The sequence below is a fragment of the Heptranchias perlo genome, chromosome 4, assembly GCF_035084215.1.
Source record: "Heptranchias perlo isolate sHepPer1 chromosome 4, sHepPer1.hap1, whole genome shotgun sequence".
Lineage (NCBI taxonomy): Eukaryota > Metazoa > Chordata > Chondrichthyes > Hexanchiformes > Hexanchidae > Heptranchias > Heptranchias perlo.
Window position 1 is genome coordinate 94,718,453 of NC_090328.1, and position 16,989 is coordinate 94,735,441.

Consider the following 16,989-nt stretch of genomic DNA (forward strand, 5'->3'; position numbering starts at 1 on the left):
GATACAATGCAATCAGCCTGTTTCAATACGGTACGTTTTCTGGTTACACAAAACCCGTTTTAATCAAAAATACTTCTGATTTGTACACAATTCATCCAAATATTACTTTTCTTTTTACAAAGGCTACTCATGCCCAATGATTCTGATGCCAGTGCACATCTTTTTCACTTCAAGCCATCTTGTTCTGCGAATATGTGGCTGCAATTATAAGGGCAGAGCAAGGGAATGGACAGTCAGAATCAAGACAGAACAAGATTTTGAAATCCAACTGACTTCTACCATTTTTTTTAAAAACTAAAACTAATTGAAACAGATTCTCTAATGTGCCTTTCCCTAACTTTTCCCTTTTCCTTCACTATGTTGAGGGAGGGAGTTGGGAACAGCTGAGTTGATTTGCATTTCAGAAATATCAGTACAGAATAACATGGGTTTAATTGATCGTACTCACCAACCCACATGCTAAATAGCTCACCCAAACAAAGAAAAAAATGTGAATTTGTGTAGCACCTCATCACACTCTTTGGAAGCCCCAAAGTGCTTTACTTTTGAAGTGCAGTCACTGTTGTGTAGATAAACGCAGTAGCTAATTTGTGCACAGCAAGGTTCCACAAATAGCAAATGAATGAAAGACTAGATAATCTGTTTTTGGTGATGCTAGTTCAGGGAGGAATGCTGACCAGGACATCAGGAGAATCCTCTCCCTTTCTTTGAATTCTAGTCCCCTTCTCTCCCCTGACCTCCCATCCCCAGTCTCCATCACTCCCCATTCCCCAGTCTCCCTCTCTTCCACTCCACTCTCGAGCACCCCATCGATTTCAGAGCGCCCTCCCAACCACGCTCCACGCGGCCACGGCTCTACAAGTGACATTACCAAGCCGGAGGCATCTCCAACAGAAGCTGGTGACGTCATGGAGTGGAGTGAGGGGAGAGCGCACTGCGACTGGAAATTTAAATCGTGGACCTCCTGGGCTGCTGGAGGCAATGCTCGGGAGAGGTAACGCCGATTCCGGAAAACTCCCTTTCATTCTGTGAAGGTTGGGAACTCTAGTCTGTACTGGAGCTTGAGCCCAAGACTTTTCGATTGAGGTGAGAGTGCTACCAACTGAGCCAAGCTGACAGATAAATGGTCCACCTCAATCTTTAATGAAATCTGAACACTTCAAGCTATTTTGAAAATGATTTTATAAAATCTTAATTTACTTTTTTTTCCTAATCCACTGTAACTGGGAAAGTATATTTGAAGTACAGAAGTGACGTTGTCAGGCAAAAACAATAAACTTCAATTTCCTTTTTTTTAAAAGAAAAGTTGCAAACACAGAAACTTAGTCTGTGGGATGATCTAATCAAAGGAAAAACAACTTGTCGAAAAGACCAGACTATGGTCCAATAAAGCTCTTCCATTCATATACACTCCTGTGCTGCCTTTTACACTATCTTCTTAGCATTGTGTGTGCAACAAGGCCTTTAATCAGGATATCATAGTGTTGCTGATAATTCCTGAGCCACCTAAACGCTCAACATGCGGGTCATCAACTTTTTCTAACCTAAAGATTCAGTTACACCTGCATCTGGTACATGCACACGTGAAAAATCTCCAGGTTAGAGACAAGAATGAAGAATTGTGCTCACTAGACCTGATTTATATAGATTTAATTAGGGGAAAATCCACATAAGTCAAAAACCTATACATTTTTGCACAACTTGAGACTGTAGATGAGATTGTATACTGCAATCTGGAATCTGCCTAAGTCTTTATTAATTAAAAGGAAAGTCCGACTAGCCCACAGTGACACTTTCACTGGGTTTACAGCCCCCCCCCACGCCCCCCCCCCCCCCCCCCCCGTCCTCGTCCCCCCACACTTATCTCCTCCACCTCCATTTGGTAATATTGCTGGGGTGGGGTTTCATGGGTACCTTAACCAAGAGGCCATTCTTGATGTGTGAGCTCAGACACCAAATTTTAGTGTTCTATTTGACTGTCACAGTAGAGTCTCATTCTGATGTCCACAAGCAAGCAATCTACAGAAAAGGATGTTAAGCAGTGATTGGAGGGGGAATCCTGACTGACCTTTTCTTCTGTGTTACACTCCCCCTCAACTCATAGGGAATGAGGCTAATTGTAGCACCCTAACTACTTGCCTGGCTGACAGCTAACTCAGTAGAGATCCAGGATCAAACTGGGACTATCTGGTCGATATAACTGAGTAGACAGGCAGTGCTTTAGTGAAGCATCAGGGAACTACTTTTTTTAAATACATACCTGCTTCCTTCCAATTAAATTTTTCTACTGTTGAACGCTACCAATTGTCACCACCATTCTACAACAACATAACTTGTATCAAAACCTGCAACCTTCCTATAGTTTTTCCTCCCCTCAAACCATTTAGATCCAACTTTCTAAAGGAGCAAGCAGGCTGTCTACTAGTTTTCTCTGTTCCACTGGGAGATGGCTCATTATCCCCAGGTTGATGAGTAGCTTTTTCTCTTTCCTGTTTGGGAAAACACCCCTTTCATGTCCCCTGCCCAAACAACTGATACTGAAAATTCATCTCAGAAATTGTTCTTCCTGTCTAAATTTTAGCTTTCCTCATTTTCACATATATCAGTGGTGCTGTGCTGCAGCAGCCAATACCTTTTGTACATTACTCTATCAGACCGGATGTATCCTACTGAAGTGGTTGTTCCACAGACAGAATATCTTGTTTAGCTTGGGTTACGCAAACATAGGCTAGACGGCCAATTATATAATACAGTCCCCACCGCTTAAAGCACCCACGTTTAAATTGGGCAGCTAACCAATTTCTATCACCATTATTGTCGATTACAAAGTCGCCACTTACAGCTTGTTAAGCACCGGCTATTTCAGGCAGAAACAGGTGTTCAGTAAGTAGCCTGCACCTCGTTAAGGTGTACTTCTAGGTAAATTACATGACAATAACCCAACCAAGCTGTTCAAGCACAGCTAATCCAACCAGCCTTTTATAATAGACAATTTTTATCTTTGGTATTTGTAATCTGCTAACCCTGCCAAGCTTCAGTGGAGTTCAAGTTCCTCTGCTGCTGCTGCTGCCTCTGCTGTTCTTATGTAGGCAATCATTGTGAAAAAAGAAAATTACAGCAAATGAGCAGTACAAATTAAATTAGTGTGCCTTTTCTATACAAAGGCACAGGTTCTATTGGAGGAATTTTTTTGCCCATTTCAAGGTTTAATTTGTGTCAGAAATTTTTGATCTGTAAACTGTAAGAGGTGGGGACTGTATATAATGTGAATTAATGGATACATTTCATTAGATAATTTGCACTGTATATAACATGAAATAACAGCTCAAGATTCAAATAATTTTGCAAGATCACAAATTCACTTTACTTTTATGAACCTTCTTGTAATTACAGCAAATCACATCAGAATATTTTGTCTCATTACCTTTCTGTGGTAAGCGCTGCTTAGCACGATGGCGAGGGAAATGGGCACGAGTGGAGGTAAGTTGTGTGTCAATTAAAATGGATCTAGTTCTCTGATTTTTCTTTTCAGTATTTGTGTTTTCATCTTCTGCCACTGGCAAATGGAGATAAAGTTATTGAGTGGCATTTTCAAATTTTTACCCCTTCTTTCCTAAAAGTATGACTTGTTCTGGGGTACACCTTCCAAGTGCTGATGTGTCTCCGTTACTTTGTGTCATCCTTCATTTATGAGCTAGGACAGTTAAATGTTGTTAAGCTGTTTGTCATGAGAACCATCACAGAGGATTTTGAGCCTGTTCACAGATACGTTTCCAGCAGGGGGATTCACTGGATACCGACTAAGAGCAGAGCTCTGGTCTTGTTTTTTTTGTTTACTCCCCCACCCCCCCCCCACCCCCCCCCCCCCACCCCACCTGCCCCCGGATAGCAGTGACCGGGAGACAAATTATAACGTCTTCACCGCTGCCCTGACTGAGAGTGAGTCAACACGGACCAGATTGTACCTGGGACCTTACTGGTCTGTATGGCTTAATTCCACGCAATGCAGTTTAGTTATCTACAGCCATTGGAACAGTTTGTAATTTGTAATTTTTTCTATAAGTGAGGACGACCTAGGTGTTCCACTTCTTGGCATGCATTGTGTTTGTATAACAAGTGCAAATTTAATTTTAATCAAAATTATTAAAAGTTCAAAGGTAGGTTCAGTCCTTCCATTATTTCATTTCAGCTGACTTTCACTTGTCCAAATTTGACAATCTGAAATCTTAATCTCGACCAAGGATTAAATTTGAAATAATGGTGTCGTTTTCATCAGCAAGTACTTTTATTTATGTAATTATTTAGCTGACTCCTGTTCAGTACAGCAAGCTGAAAGGTGATGCCAATGTTGTGAATTTACAGTAGTGGAACAGGAGTATTTTTGATTTAGTATTCTTTGTGATAAATTGGATATCTCAGTCTGATGGAGTAGCTTTTATAAACTTTGATGTATTGAAACATTGATCTTACCAACCGAATTGTATGCAATATTAGTTATTACTATCCAAAAGAGCAACTTTTAGATTATAACTTGTAATATATGCCAGTAATTTTGAAGGCAACCTGGATATACCAAATAAAAAGATTTTTTTTAATTCACAGCAGGATGCATAGTCTTTCGCTTGTGGTATGTTCTGGATGCTGATATTTTTAACAATTTAAACACCTTCTTGTGTTTTAAGATTACCAATGTGCATGGTACACGAGTTGTGGATATTATATTCTTGGACACTGGAATAGTAGCATCTGTTGCTGTGTCAGAGCTAAGAGAAATTCCATCTCCACTTCTTCAGGACTCTGTAACCATACCACCTCAGGTAATGGTGATTATATGAAGCACTTTTGCTACCATTGTAGTTATGAATAAGATTAAAGTACCTACCCAGATAACTTTGATTTTAAAATAAATTTGGAATGACATTTCTCCTCTTATTCAGTAAATATTGTAATGTTTAAAATAAATGCAATACTTCAGATGAACCAAAGCCAAAGGCTACAGGAAGAATACAAAGCTGTTCTCAATAATTAGTGTAAGTTTTCTATGTTAAAATCATTTCAGTGGGTTCAAGTGAATGGTAGGAGTCTTGAGAATACAACAAATGGCAAGTAAGTGCCTCCAATGAGACATGTATATATTGTTTGTGTTAGGGATTGAGGCTGCAGGTAGGTATCATGTAATCTGCATGTAGCCCTGGTACACTTTGTCTTTCCCCCCTCCCCAATCGTCTCCCCTCTTCTGGAGGCAGTGCCTTATGCTGTGTTACAGTTTTACAGTCCCTGACAACCCTCGCGGACCTCACCCAAGTGGACATTCTTCATGTGGCAGTGAGCCTCGCAGACCAATACACCTTAGGAGACAAAACAACTGAGTTTGATCATGCCTTCACCTGAGTTTCACAAAAACACCCTTCAGGAGGGATCATTAGATAGCAATCAGGGACAGAAATCCAATGTTTGTAGATGTGGAAGGTTACATTTTAGAATTTGATTGTGTCAATTGTTTCTTTCTTAGGCCATAAAGTGCTGCTTGGCAGACCTCACATTTAATATTGGCATGTGGACACCGGATGCAGTACTGTGGCTAAGAGACACTGTGTTAAACTGCTCCGATTGCAGCATTAAGGTAAATGTAGGGTGAATGTGATGCTGAAGGGCTGCCTTTTCATTTGAAATCTGAGATTTTGGTCTTAAACATACAGTTGTAATTGTTTGATTTTGACCTTTTCTAGATTGTGAAAGTTGATGAGACCAAAGGACTAGTTCATATTTACTTGTTTACTTCAAAAAACTTCCCCAATCCGGAACGTAGCATCAATCATAAAATAACAAATGCAGACCTGTGGAAGCACCGGAAGGATGTTTACCTGAGTGTTGACCGGAGTTCTACTACTAGCTTTCCAAGCAATAAAGGTGATGCAAATATCGCATCAGAGTTTGACACAAAAAGCCCAGTCAAGGACTTTGGTATTGCACCAATCAAAATGGTTGCCCCACACATTGTACACAATGCACTTCCATCTCCATTTGTTTTGCCACAGCCTGGAGAGCACATGGATGTCTTCATTTCAGTAGCTTGTCATCCAGGGCACTTTGTTTTCCAGCCCTGGCAGGAGCTTTACAAATTAGAGGTTCTTATGGAAGAAATGGTCCTCTATTACAACAGTACCGAGTGGCAGTCCGTGCCAATCGAAAAGAACAAAATATTTGTTGCCCAGCTGGATAACAAGTAAGTATTTTAGATTAAATGTATTTACTACCAGCCAAGAAAAGTACCAGTATTAAAAGGTAAAATACGGATGTTGCGCATCTCTCTCCAGTTGCAGACGGATGCTGCAGCATTTTCTGGATTACTTAATGAATGAGATCTGTTGCAATATTTACTGTTGCAGTTTAATGGTTCCTTATATTTACCAGAAAAGGCACCTTTTTTTAGGGAAGACTGAAAGGGCTCTTGGACTATCTAGCACTCTGCTTGTTGTAGCTTCAAATAATTTGCACAAAATTGCGAATTGGGTTTTTAAAAAAACGCCATTTTGGGCAGTGTAAAATATACCTAGGATTTATCTTGGCGGCATTGTGTAGCAGCTGATAGGACATACTAATAGCACCATATATTGAATTTACGTGCACGCACCAGTGTTGGTCTGTGTACAAGATAGTTTGGTATTTGTGCTTTAAAAAACATGGGATTGGTTTAACAAGGAAGTGAAAGTAATGAGCTAGAGGTGTGATGTAAGGTGCCTACTAAAGGAGTATAAATGGCACCACTGAAGAGTAGCCTCATTATAGATTAATGTGCTTTATTACAAAAAAATTCTCAATTATCAGGTTTATATTTTTCACCAAGTTAGTTGTCCTTCAGTGAAGCTATTAAAAGCTGATGGGAAAATGGACTTTATTAACCTTCTTGGGCTCACTTCTAAATTACACTATATTTTGGTTAAAGTAACCCTTGCTCCACGGGCTACATGAGGTATGTACCACAGTAATGCAGTAGATGTTCTGAGGGTTAATAACTAGTGCCTCCATTGGGCTCAATGAGTTCTGCTTCAGATTAATTTCTGGAAGTGAGGAAGAATCTCGTGTCTTTTTTAAGAAGACATTCTTCATGTAGATATAGATTCAGTGCTTATAAATCCTGCCAGTGAAGTGTTTTAGGATCGCTGAAGTGTTAGCTTGGCTCAGTTGATAGCACTCTTACCTATGAGTTAGAAGGCTACGGGTTGAAGTCACACTTTCAGGACTTGACCGCATAATCTAGGCTAACACGTGAGTGATACGGAGTGTTGCTTTGTTGGAGGTGCCACGCTTCAGTTGAGACATTAAACTGAGGCCCCATCTGCCTGTTCAGGTGAATGTAAAAGATCCCAGGGCACTATTTGAAGAGTAACAAGGAGTTCTCCTGGTGTTCTGGCCAACGTTTCTCCCTCAACCAACACCACTACAAAAAAACAGTTTAACCAGTCATTCATTTAATTTGCTGTTTGCGGGACCATGCTGTATAAATTGGCCACTGTGTTCTCCTCTGTAATGAACAGCACATCAAGAGTAATTCACTAGCTACAAAGCACTTTCGGACATCTGGAGGATGTGATGTGATGAGATGCTTTATAAATGCAAATTCTTTCTTAATCAGGTAATTGTGCTTCTTGCACTGCCTGACCCATTGCATCCTGATGGTGCTGCTCTGGGTTTCTCTGAATACTGTGTTATTCTAAGTGTGAGATATACTGTTGTTTTTGTTTAGAACAAAACAAATTTTATTACAGTGACCTTATTTCCAAATGTATGTATGCTTCAGAAATGCTTTTCCTGTATTAATAGTCTGACAGAGATTCATGTCATTCAAGTTCTGCAGCAGGTTCCAGGGAGCATACCTAAATATGCACCTTTTTGAAAAATTGGTGAGTTCATTAAAGGTTAGGATGATCGGACGGCCACCCTTTGTGTGGCTGGGACTACAGTGGACTTGGTATCATCCATGTAATATTGACAGTATAGACATCGCTATACCAATGCGTTTGTCTAACACTGGTTCAATGCTGCACTAGGCAAGATGACAATCTATTGGATAGGATCCAATTCTTGATCTAGATTGAGGTGTTCATTCACTTGGATCCAGACCTTAAAACCTGAAGTTGGAGCTTTTGTGGGTTAAGAACTGATGATGACACTGTTGAACATCAAACATATTGAAGATGTGTGTTGGGATTGATCTGTCAGTGGTTTACCAAATTAAATGGCACAGATCAATTGAAACCAGGTTTTCACACTCAGAATATTGAAGAAGCAAAATGTAAGTAAACCACAATTGAAACTGATCTTTGGGGATTCCTCCATTGGTTCAGTAAGTAGCAGAGCCATGCAGACCAACAACATCCCAGGTTCAATCTCTGGCCTGTGCTTAATTAAATGAACTCATCTGGCACAGCGATGAGGGTATTACAATTGGCTTCTGCATCTTTGGATTAGGGAGGAGGAAATCATCCTGAATTCTAGCTCTCGATGACTATCCAGTGACCCAGCTGCTGGATGTGTATATGTGTGGGATTCTGGTAAGAACTTGATTAGGCTTAGCTGTGACCAAACAGCCAGTCAGCACTCACCATCAAAGCTCATGTGAATAATGATACACTTGGACAAGGTACTGATGGAGGCTTGTTGAGTTATATCCCAGCAAGGAGTGAACACCTTCAGAAAGGGAGAAAATTGACAAGAAAGATAAGTTTAAATTGGGGGGTGGGGTGGGGCGGGGGTGGAGCAGGAACTTTGGCATAAGTACATTGTATGCTGTGTGCTTACCTCTGCCTCTATATCAGTTAACCATCCTATTTTCAACAATTTTAGAGCCTCTGAGAATCTCTGTAACCCCATTTAATGGGGCGAATACACTAGGAAGACAAAGAGCAAGGAAGCTGTCTTGCATCACACTCTAATTCCACAGCACTAAGATGGACAGAGTTTTACTCTCTTGTCCTTGCTGAGTATTTGCTAAGATATTGGAAATACTCACCAGGAACTGGAGGGAAAAATCTGCCTGAGAACATTAAACAGATCATAAGTATAACCTTGTTCACACAGATGTGGAGCAGACCGCTGTGAGGGAGACCCTTTTGCCACTCTCATCATTGTAAATCTGCTCAATTAAAATGGATGTACACAGGGCTCCCTCATGGAACCCTGAAGTTATGGTGTTTTAAAAAAAAATCAGTGGAGGAAAAACTACAGATACTGGATGTAAGGGTAAGAAAATAATTCCTTTTACTTGCCTCTGTCTAAAATTCCCATTTAGGAGGATGAGAGGAGGCTGAAATCAGAGAGGGCTGTCTGGAGATGAGAAAGATCAAATTTACAGTGATGAAGAGGGAACTATAACTGGGCTGAACATTGAAGGAAAGAAAGATAGACCAGCAGAGTATATGAGCAGAGGATAGCAAGAAGGAGTAGATTGTAGGGTTAGAAAAGGATAGATGACTCAATTAGGGCTGGTAGGCCTTCAGAAGTGTTGATATTGGTGTGATGTCACATCACCTTCCCCCGATGCCATAATATTTAAGTAAAATTTTAATTTTTTAGCACCCCTTCCCACTTCAGTTATTAAATGCACATTCAATGCGGAACTGGACCACAGAAACCAGGAAACTACCAGGTTCAGTCCTTAATCTGTTCGCTGGTCTCCGCTGGGGTAGTGGTGGGACACAACAGTTGACATCTGTGCTCCTAGGCTAGGAAAGGGGAAATGCAGACCAGGTTCACACCCCTAACAGCTACAAAGTGACCTCTGCTGGGAAGTGTACATGTGACTGTCAGATGAGGAAAGTATCAGGTGTGGCTGTGAAAGGGCTTCCCAATTTCCAGCATTTTCTCACACATTAAAAAATGGAGACTTTGTAAGGTACAGGCAGGCAGCCAACTCCCATGAGACATTTACTCAACATGAATCAGCACCTTCAGGTGAAGAGGGGAGAAAATTATAGGGAAAAACTTTAATCTTTGAGAACTGGCTGGCCACATAAAAGTAAAAAAGCTACTGAAAATTTGGTTTGGTAACTAAACCATTTCATTTCTGGTGACATGCCCAGTACTTGAAAGACATTAGCAATTTACTATAGGTTGCTGTTTTTATCCAGTAGGTGGTGCAAGGTGTATTTTACAAACTCTAGCTCAAATTGTTCAATGCATTAATTCTGTTGCATACAATTTGCTCGTAAATTCAAAAACTTATTGAAATGGCCATTTTTTAATACAAACTTTTCTCCTCTATCTATTCTTCACTCCCCCCTTGAAGGCGTTGACTCCTTTCTGGGGAATTGTGCTGGACTTCCCAGGTATCTTGCTAAGTGACCATTATTCATGTGAGCCACTAAGGTGAGCGTCAGCAGGCTTTCTGACTGTGAAGGGCATCATAGCCAAGCCCAGTCCTACCCTCACACAATGTCCACATGTGCATTGATAGGGATTGGTGAATGGCGCTCAGGGGCAGGAGCTCTGGCCCTTTCTTTACTGCTCTCGCTCCACCCAGGGGTACTGAGGCCAATTGTAGCACCTCTACTGCATCGTGGAAATTTAAATCCACATTGCAATATTCATAAAGTAGTTACAGTACAACTTGGTGTGCATCAAAACTTTGGGAACCTTTTCTGTTTTCATAAGTAACTTAATTGTGTTTGTAAGTTTTTTGCTGAATAATTTCTGTAATTCTAGGTGGTACCGTGTATTGGTGAAAGGAATTCTTACAAATGGTTTGGTGTCTGTGTATCAATTGGATTATGGTCGGCATGAGCTAGTAAGCTGTAGGAAGGTTCAGACACTGGTGCAGCAATTCCGTCAGTTGCCTTTCCAAGCCATCACAGCACAGTTAGCAGGTGAGTTAACCAAATGTATATGCAGCTGTTGTACACTAGCTATATTATAATGCTGCAAACAAATACTCAAATTTATTAAATTGATAATTATCAGTACTAATACTAATTTAGACTGAAAACAGTTTCAGAAAAGGTAACCTTTCCCTGGATGAGACACATTTCAGGATGAGATCTGGGAATGTACAATGAGCCATTTGCATGGTGTGCATACCCTCTGTTTCTTGATTTGAATGCATTTAAAAATAGTTTAAAATAATCAATTTCCTGATTTTTTTTTTAAACCATTTTTGAGTTAAGCTTGTCATTATATACTGAATGTTTTATATACCATGCATATATGAAGCCAGAAAACCCATTGACATATGTCCATCAGAAAAGAAAATTGGTAACTACTTCCCTATTAAATATAAAATTTGCCATTTGTGATCAAAATCTAACTAGTCTAATGTAAGTGAACTGTTCTAATAATGAATGGAGATTATCTCTCCATTACCCTGCAGTAATGGAATCAGGAGTTGTCACTGGTCTCCATACCACCTACTACCCAAAAAAGCAGCAGAAAATAGATATGTTAAGAAAAAAAAGTGATATGTGGGTGTGACTTTAGGGCAATAGCCTCATTTAGAGGCTTTTAAAATTCCTCAGGATTCACTCTCATGGTTGATGTTCTCTGAACACCAAGATGAGCGATGTCTTGTGATCATTCCTAGGTCTCTTTATTCTTTTTGTCAGCTGACTCAATTTTTTTTGACTAATGTTAATAAATTTCATAATCTACAAGTGCCACTATGGACATTTGGAAAAGATTGGAAGTGGCAAATTTGAAATTGTATTTGCTATATTTTCCCATATTTTGATTAAAATTGAGAAGAATTGCTCCATATGGGCGATATTCTTATGTTTGAAAACTTTCAGCGGTATATTGAAGGATTGTGTGTGAAATTCAGGGAACAAAGAACTGGTCAATAGCTAACCTGAACTTCTATTGGCCAGACTTTTATGCTTGCAATCATGGAATCTTACAGCACAGGAGGAAGCCATTTAGCCCATTGTGTCTGTACCGGCTCTTTGAAAGATCAATCCAATTAGTCCCACTCCCCTGCTCTTTCTCCATAGCTCTGCAAATTTTAATTTTTCCTTTGAGAATATATCCAATTCCCTTTGAAAGTTACTGTTTAATCTGCTTCCACACCCTTTCAGACAGTGCATTCCAGATCATCATATCTTGCTGCGTAAAAAAAAAAGTCTCCTCATTCTCTCTCCTCTCCCCCGCGCCCCCGGTTCTTTTGCCAATTATCTTAAACTGTGTTCTCTGGTTACCGACCCACCTGCCAGTGAGAACATTTTCTCCTTATTAACTATATCAAAACACCATACAATTTTAAATACCCCGATTAAATGTCCCCTTAACCTTCTCTGCTGTAAGGAAAACGAGCCCAGCTTCACTCGTCTCCACATAACTGAAGTCCCTCATCCCTGGTATCATTCTGATAAATCTCCTCTGCACCCTCTCCAAGGCCTTGATATTCTTCCTAAAAGGTGTTGCCCAGAATTGGACACAATACTCCAGCTGAGGCCTAACCAGTGATTAATAAAGATTAAAGCTTTCTTGCTTTCGTACTATATGCCTCTATTTATAAAGCCAAGGATCTCATGCCTTTTTAACAGCTTTATCAACTTGTCCTGCCACCTTCAAAGATTTTTGTATTTGAACCCCCAGGGTTCCGAAACCCCCTTGAGAATTGTACCATTTGGTTTATAATGCCTCTCCTCATTCTTTCTCCCAAAAATGAAGTGTGTTGCACATTCTAGGTCCAAACATCTATTGAGCAGCTGCACTTGGGCATAAAATCGTACTCTAGACGGAGTTTATAAAGGGGCATTTTAATGGCCAACGGCTTTTAGGATTGGATCTTTCTCAACTAATACTTTTGTATGAAGTAATTTCATAAGTCTCAGCAGTTAATTGTTTCCTGTGGTGAAAATACCCAAGTCTAACATGATCAAACAGCAAATAGCTGGATGGATGTTTGCTACGGTGTTGCAGGGAAGAATTCCCAGGGCAAGTTAAAAATCATTCCATGGTTGCTTCCTCAATTGGGTAACTCTCAAACAGGTTCCAATTGATAGCCTTGCAAATACTATCACATGGAATAATCCTTACACCTTTAGAAAACGTTGCTATCTAGATTGCTGCATAGATACTGGGCTGACGGGTGCTGTTATCGCTCTTCTGTCGGCCTCAAATCTCCCCCACCCTTGAATTTCCCCTTTGAAAATTTATACGTTTTGACTTTGGTGTGGATACAACGAGGGATTCTGTAATGCACCATAATAGCCTCTCAGCACTTATTCTCTAAGTTCAGATAAGAGAAATGGGCACATGGACAAGGTACTGGAAGCCTGCTAACACTTGTGGAATTGTGCCCCAGTATTCACAATTAAGACGGGAAACGTTTTCCTACAAAACATGTGCAACTTGGAATTTGGGAAAATGCAAATCACACTGGAAAATGAAATCAGTTTGCATGTTCCTCAAAGTCCCAGGATCAATTCCTGGTATGAGCTGTGTTAGTTGCAGGGACAAGAGTTGGGGTACTGCAATTTGCCTCAGCACCTCTAGGAAGGGAGGGGAAGATCAGCCTTGTTTCCTGCTTAAAATCACTACATGGTGACTGCTGAGAAGTGACTTGTGATCAGCTGTGATGCCCTCCAGAATTGAATATCCTGACACTCAATATCTAGAGTTTGACATGAAGAATGACCATTTTCTGGAGTATGTGCTACAGGTTGGCCCTGTCAGGGTAGGAGGGGAGAAATTGGAAGGTACAGTTCATCAGACAGGAACTACTTGGTATGCAGTTTTTTTTGTGTTGCTTCTTTGGAAAAGGCTGAGGGTTTGCAGAACATGCCAAAAAATTGGTTTATGATGTTGAGAAATATCCTAAGAACATAAGGTTAACAATGGAAAAAACCTAGGTTTTAATATATGTCTGGCATTTTATCTGTAAAATATGTACATTTTTAATATTTTGCACCAATCCTGATAAAACCTAACTGGATTTGATATTAAATTTGAACTAATTCTAATGAATGTTTGTCATTTTTAACAACATGTATTTTGCAGGCGTGAAATGTGAACAGTGGTCAGAGGAAACATCGATAGTTTTCCGTAACCATGTTGAGAGAAAGCCTCTAGTGGCCCAAATACAGGCAGTTCATGGGAGTACATATCCCTGGGATCGAAAAGTGGTGACTTACTTGGTGGACACATCCCTCCCAGATACAGATGTCTGGATACATGATCTGCTGACAGAGTATCTTGCAGAGCTGTCAAAAGTTGCATAATCATTGTTTACCTTAACATTTTCAAAGTAACTTTAGTTTCTGACCATTAGCAATAACTGAAATGAGAGCACAATACATAATCTAGTTTGCTGTTATTTACAAGGTTTTGGGATAACTTGGGAATGGTATGTTAGTGATGCTATAGAGTTGAAAGCCTCATGCTTTTGTTTCTGTAAAAAAAATACTTAACAGAATGACTTGTGTTTGTTCACTTACCAATGTTTGGATTACTGAAGAAATTTGTTTATTGAAAATGTGCTATTGGTTTGCCACTTGCCTTTGCCATTGGCCATGTATTAGAAGTGAAGGGTTGTGTAGGAATAATAAACTAATTAATCATCCTCCTGGTTATTTGTATACTTATGCAAGGCTTAACTGTAGACTGCAGTTCAAGTACAGTCAACTGATTCTCTTTAGCACAAAAATAGAAATTTCTAATAATTTGAATTAAGCAATGTAAATAAGACAGTAAAGCAGGACTTTATTCATTTTTTAAGCACTAAAGAGTAGACTGTAGTCTTACATTCCTCAAGGATTCAGTTTTTCACTGAAGTGAAACTGAAAGGCAACACTCTAACTTGGTGAATTAAAAAATATTCATTTAATTTGTGCATTGCACAGGTGTGTTCTGTTACGATTTTGTCCTATAATTTTATCTTCAAACTAGAGAAGCAGCCTGGCCTCCAATGAGTAGGGGCATAGTCACGAATGGGCCACATCCGACTCAAATCTGATGAGCTGGGTGTCTATGCAGATGCTGAATAGGTAATGGAAAACGTCTGAAAGCTTGGAGAGTTCTGTTGCTCATTGGCCTATACTCTACAAAACTACAGTATAGCCTACTATACAACTTTCTGCCGAGATCCCACCCAAAAATTTTCATCACAGCAGAAGGCAACAGAGGATCCTGAACAATCAACGTGACTTCTTTAAACCAGGACACTTGAGACAACATGAACCCACTTTGCAGGATCCAGCTTTGGAGCAAAATCAGTGGTGTAAACTAAAAGAATTTGCTTAGTTTAACAGGAAGCAAAGTTTAAGTTCCTGACCAATAACTTGGGCAATGAATGAATAAGCCGTGCACAGAATTCTGTGGGATAGTCTCTTTCTAATATAACACAGTGTACTGTGGGAGAAGACAGTATTGCTATTACTGATTTGTGGAGTTAGCTGTGTACAGTACTGCTTTCCTGCCACTCTAAAATGAAAAGTGTCTTAGCAGTATAAACCCAAGCACCAATTTAGGTCATTGTCTGTCTGCCATAAGTTGGGGCCCACCCAAATATCCATTCCTAGCTATGCCTCTGCCACTGGGTCTTCTGTGATGCTGTAGAAGTAACTTTAAAATTCTGTAACATGTTAAAGTTGATGTTTAAGTCCCCATCTGAGGGAATGGGAGCCACGAACAGCCTATTTTACAATTGCCTATTTTACAATTACCTATTGTCATCGTATGCAGGCAAGAAGCTGAACACTTCTGATCCCTGCCTAACAGGACATGCATCTTAACGTGGGAAAAGGCTGATGAGAAATAGTCTAAGATGGCCTCAGTATCTAGTTGAAATTATAACATTTACTGAAGAACTGTAGATGTTGATTAAATAGAATTGGGAAAGGCTGAACATGACTGCACTTGCAGCCCTTTGTAGTAATTTTGCACTTGCAAGTAAGAGCTTTGCATGTTTCTGAAGGGATCGGTAGTCATCATCAGGATCCTCTAAACAGGACAAAACTGATAACTTCAGATCAGTTTCCAGAGACTTTATGGCAAGAGGATTTACCAACCTTCTTACAAGCTAATAACAAGCTTATGAATTAGATTACGTCTCCCTTATAGGCTCTGAGTATAGCCTAAGACCAGTTACTGCCTTCTCTGACAGCAGCTGCGCTATCAGCAGGGGGATGAGCCCTACATTTTACACAAAAGTGGACCTTTGCACATCCGATTCATTGAGGAGGGTAACTGTCCCTGCTCGTTATAGCCTTTGATTTGAGTTTTATTTTCTCAAAAAAGTATGCCTATTGAGGGTGCTTTGGTTTTAGAATTCAAATTATTTATAGATGTGTTGCTCAAATCTATATATAGATTAAAAACATGGCAGTGAAGTGAAGCAGTGTATTTTAATGCTGCTTTGCTCATGTAGAGGTTGTGCTGCAATGTTACAAGAACATCAATGGCACAGTACAAATACTGAAACTAGTTATCCAAATTGAAAGCTGATTTATAACACTACCAGTTTCCTATTGTTACAAATTATGGAATGTTTGTCTTTCAAGACCATTAAACCATTTTGCTTGGATTTGACAACGTCCCTGAATGTATTTAATATTGTAACTGAACAAATACCCACCTTGGTGGCTATGCTCTGCTCAGTGCATTTATACAAATCTTTATCATGTGCAAACAAACCTCCATCCAGACAGACAAAACCATTTTGGATCAAATCAGTAAATAGACTGACATTTCCCTTTTTGTGCAGAATAATATAGTTTTTGTTCTGTATTACATACAATAGCAACGGCCAGTTAAGAACGAGCCTGTAATTCTGCCGAGGTTTTGATGGCACTTAAGTGCTGATATACAGGTTTGCAATTCACTGCTGTTTCTCTTCTGTCCTATATATAGCTGTGTTTAATGGAGTAGTTTGAAATTCTACAAATTCTTCACCCTGAGAGTGCTAGCAGCACCAGGGAATTTACACATGTGGGACAATTTTTAAACATTTCATCTGAAACACCAGGCTACTGAGATTCTGTAATATTACAGAATCAT

The 16,989-nt window shown here is 39.8% G+C and overlaps 1 protein-coding gene across 2 annotated transcripts in view; it reads left to right on the top strand.

Annotated features, from left to right (window-relative positions):
* LOC137321109 (tudor domain-containing protein 7-like) overlaps positions 1-14,554 on the top strand; it is a 128,051-nt gene extending 113,497 nt beyond the window's left edge. The window contains exons 12-17 of one of the 2 annotated variants that reach the window (XR_010962712.1): positions 3,394-3,480; positions 4,683-4,817; positions 5,513-5,623; positions 5,730-6,226; positions 9,082-9,243; positions 10,705-10,787. Coding sequence is in view for 1 of the 2 variants with exons in the window: in XM_067983318.1 (XP_067839419.1) it covers positions 3,394-3,480; positions 4,683-4,817; positions 5,513-5,623; positions 5,730-6,226; positions 10,705-10,865; positions 13,993-14,213 (1,212 nt within the window). In the remaining variant the exon portion in view is untranslated. Of the gene's footprint in view, positions 1-3,393; positions 3,481-4,682; positions 4,818-5,512; positions 5,624-5,729; positions 6,227-9,081; positions 9,244-10,704; positions 10,866-13,992 lie in introns of those variants that run through there. The other variant, XM_067983318.1, reaches the window with a different exon arrangement.
* Positions 14,555-16,989: the final 2,435 nt, after the last annotated feature.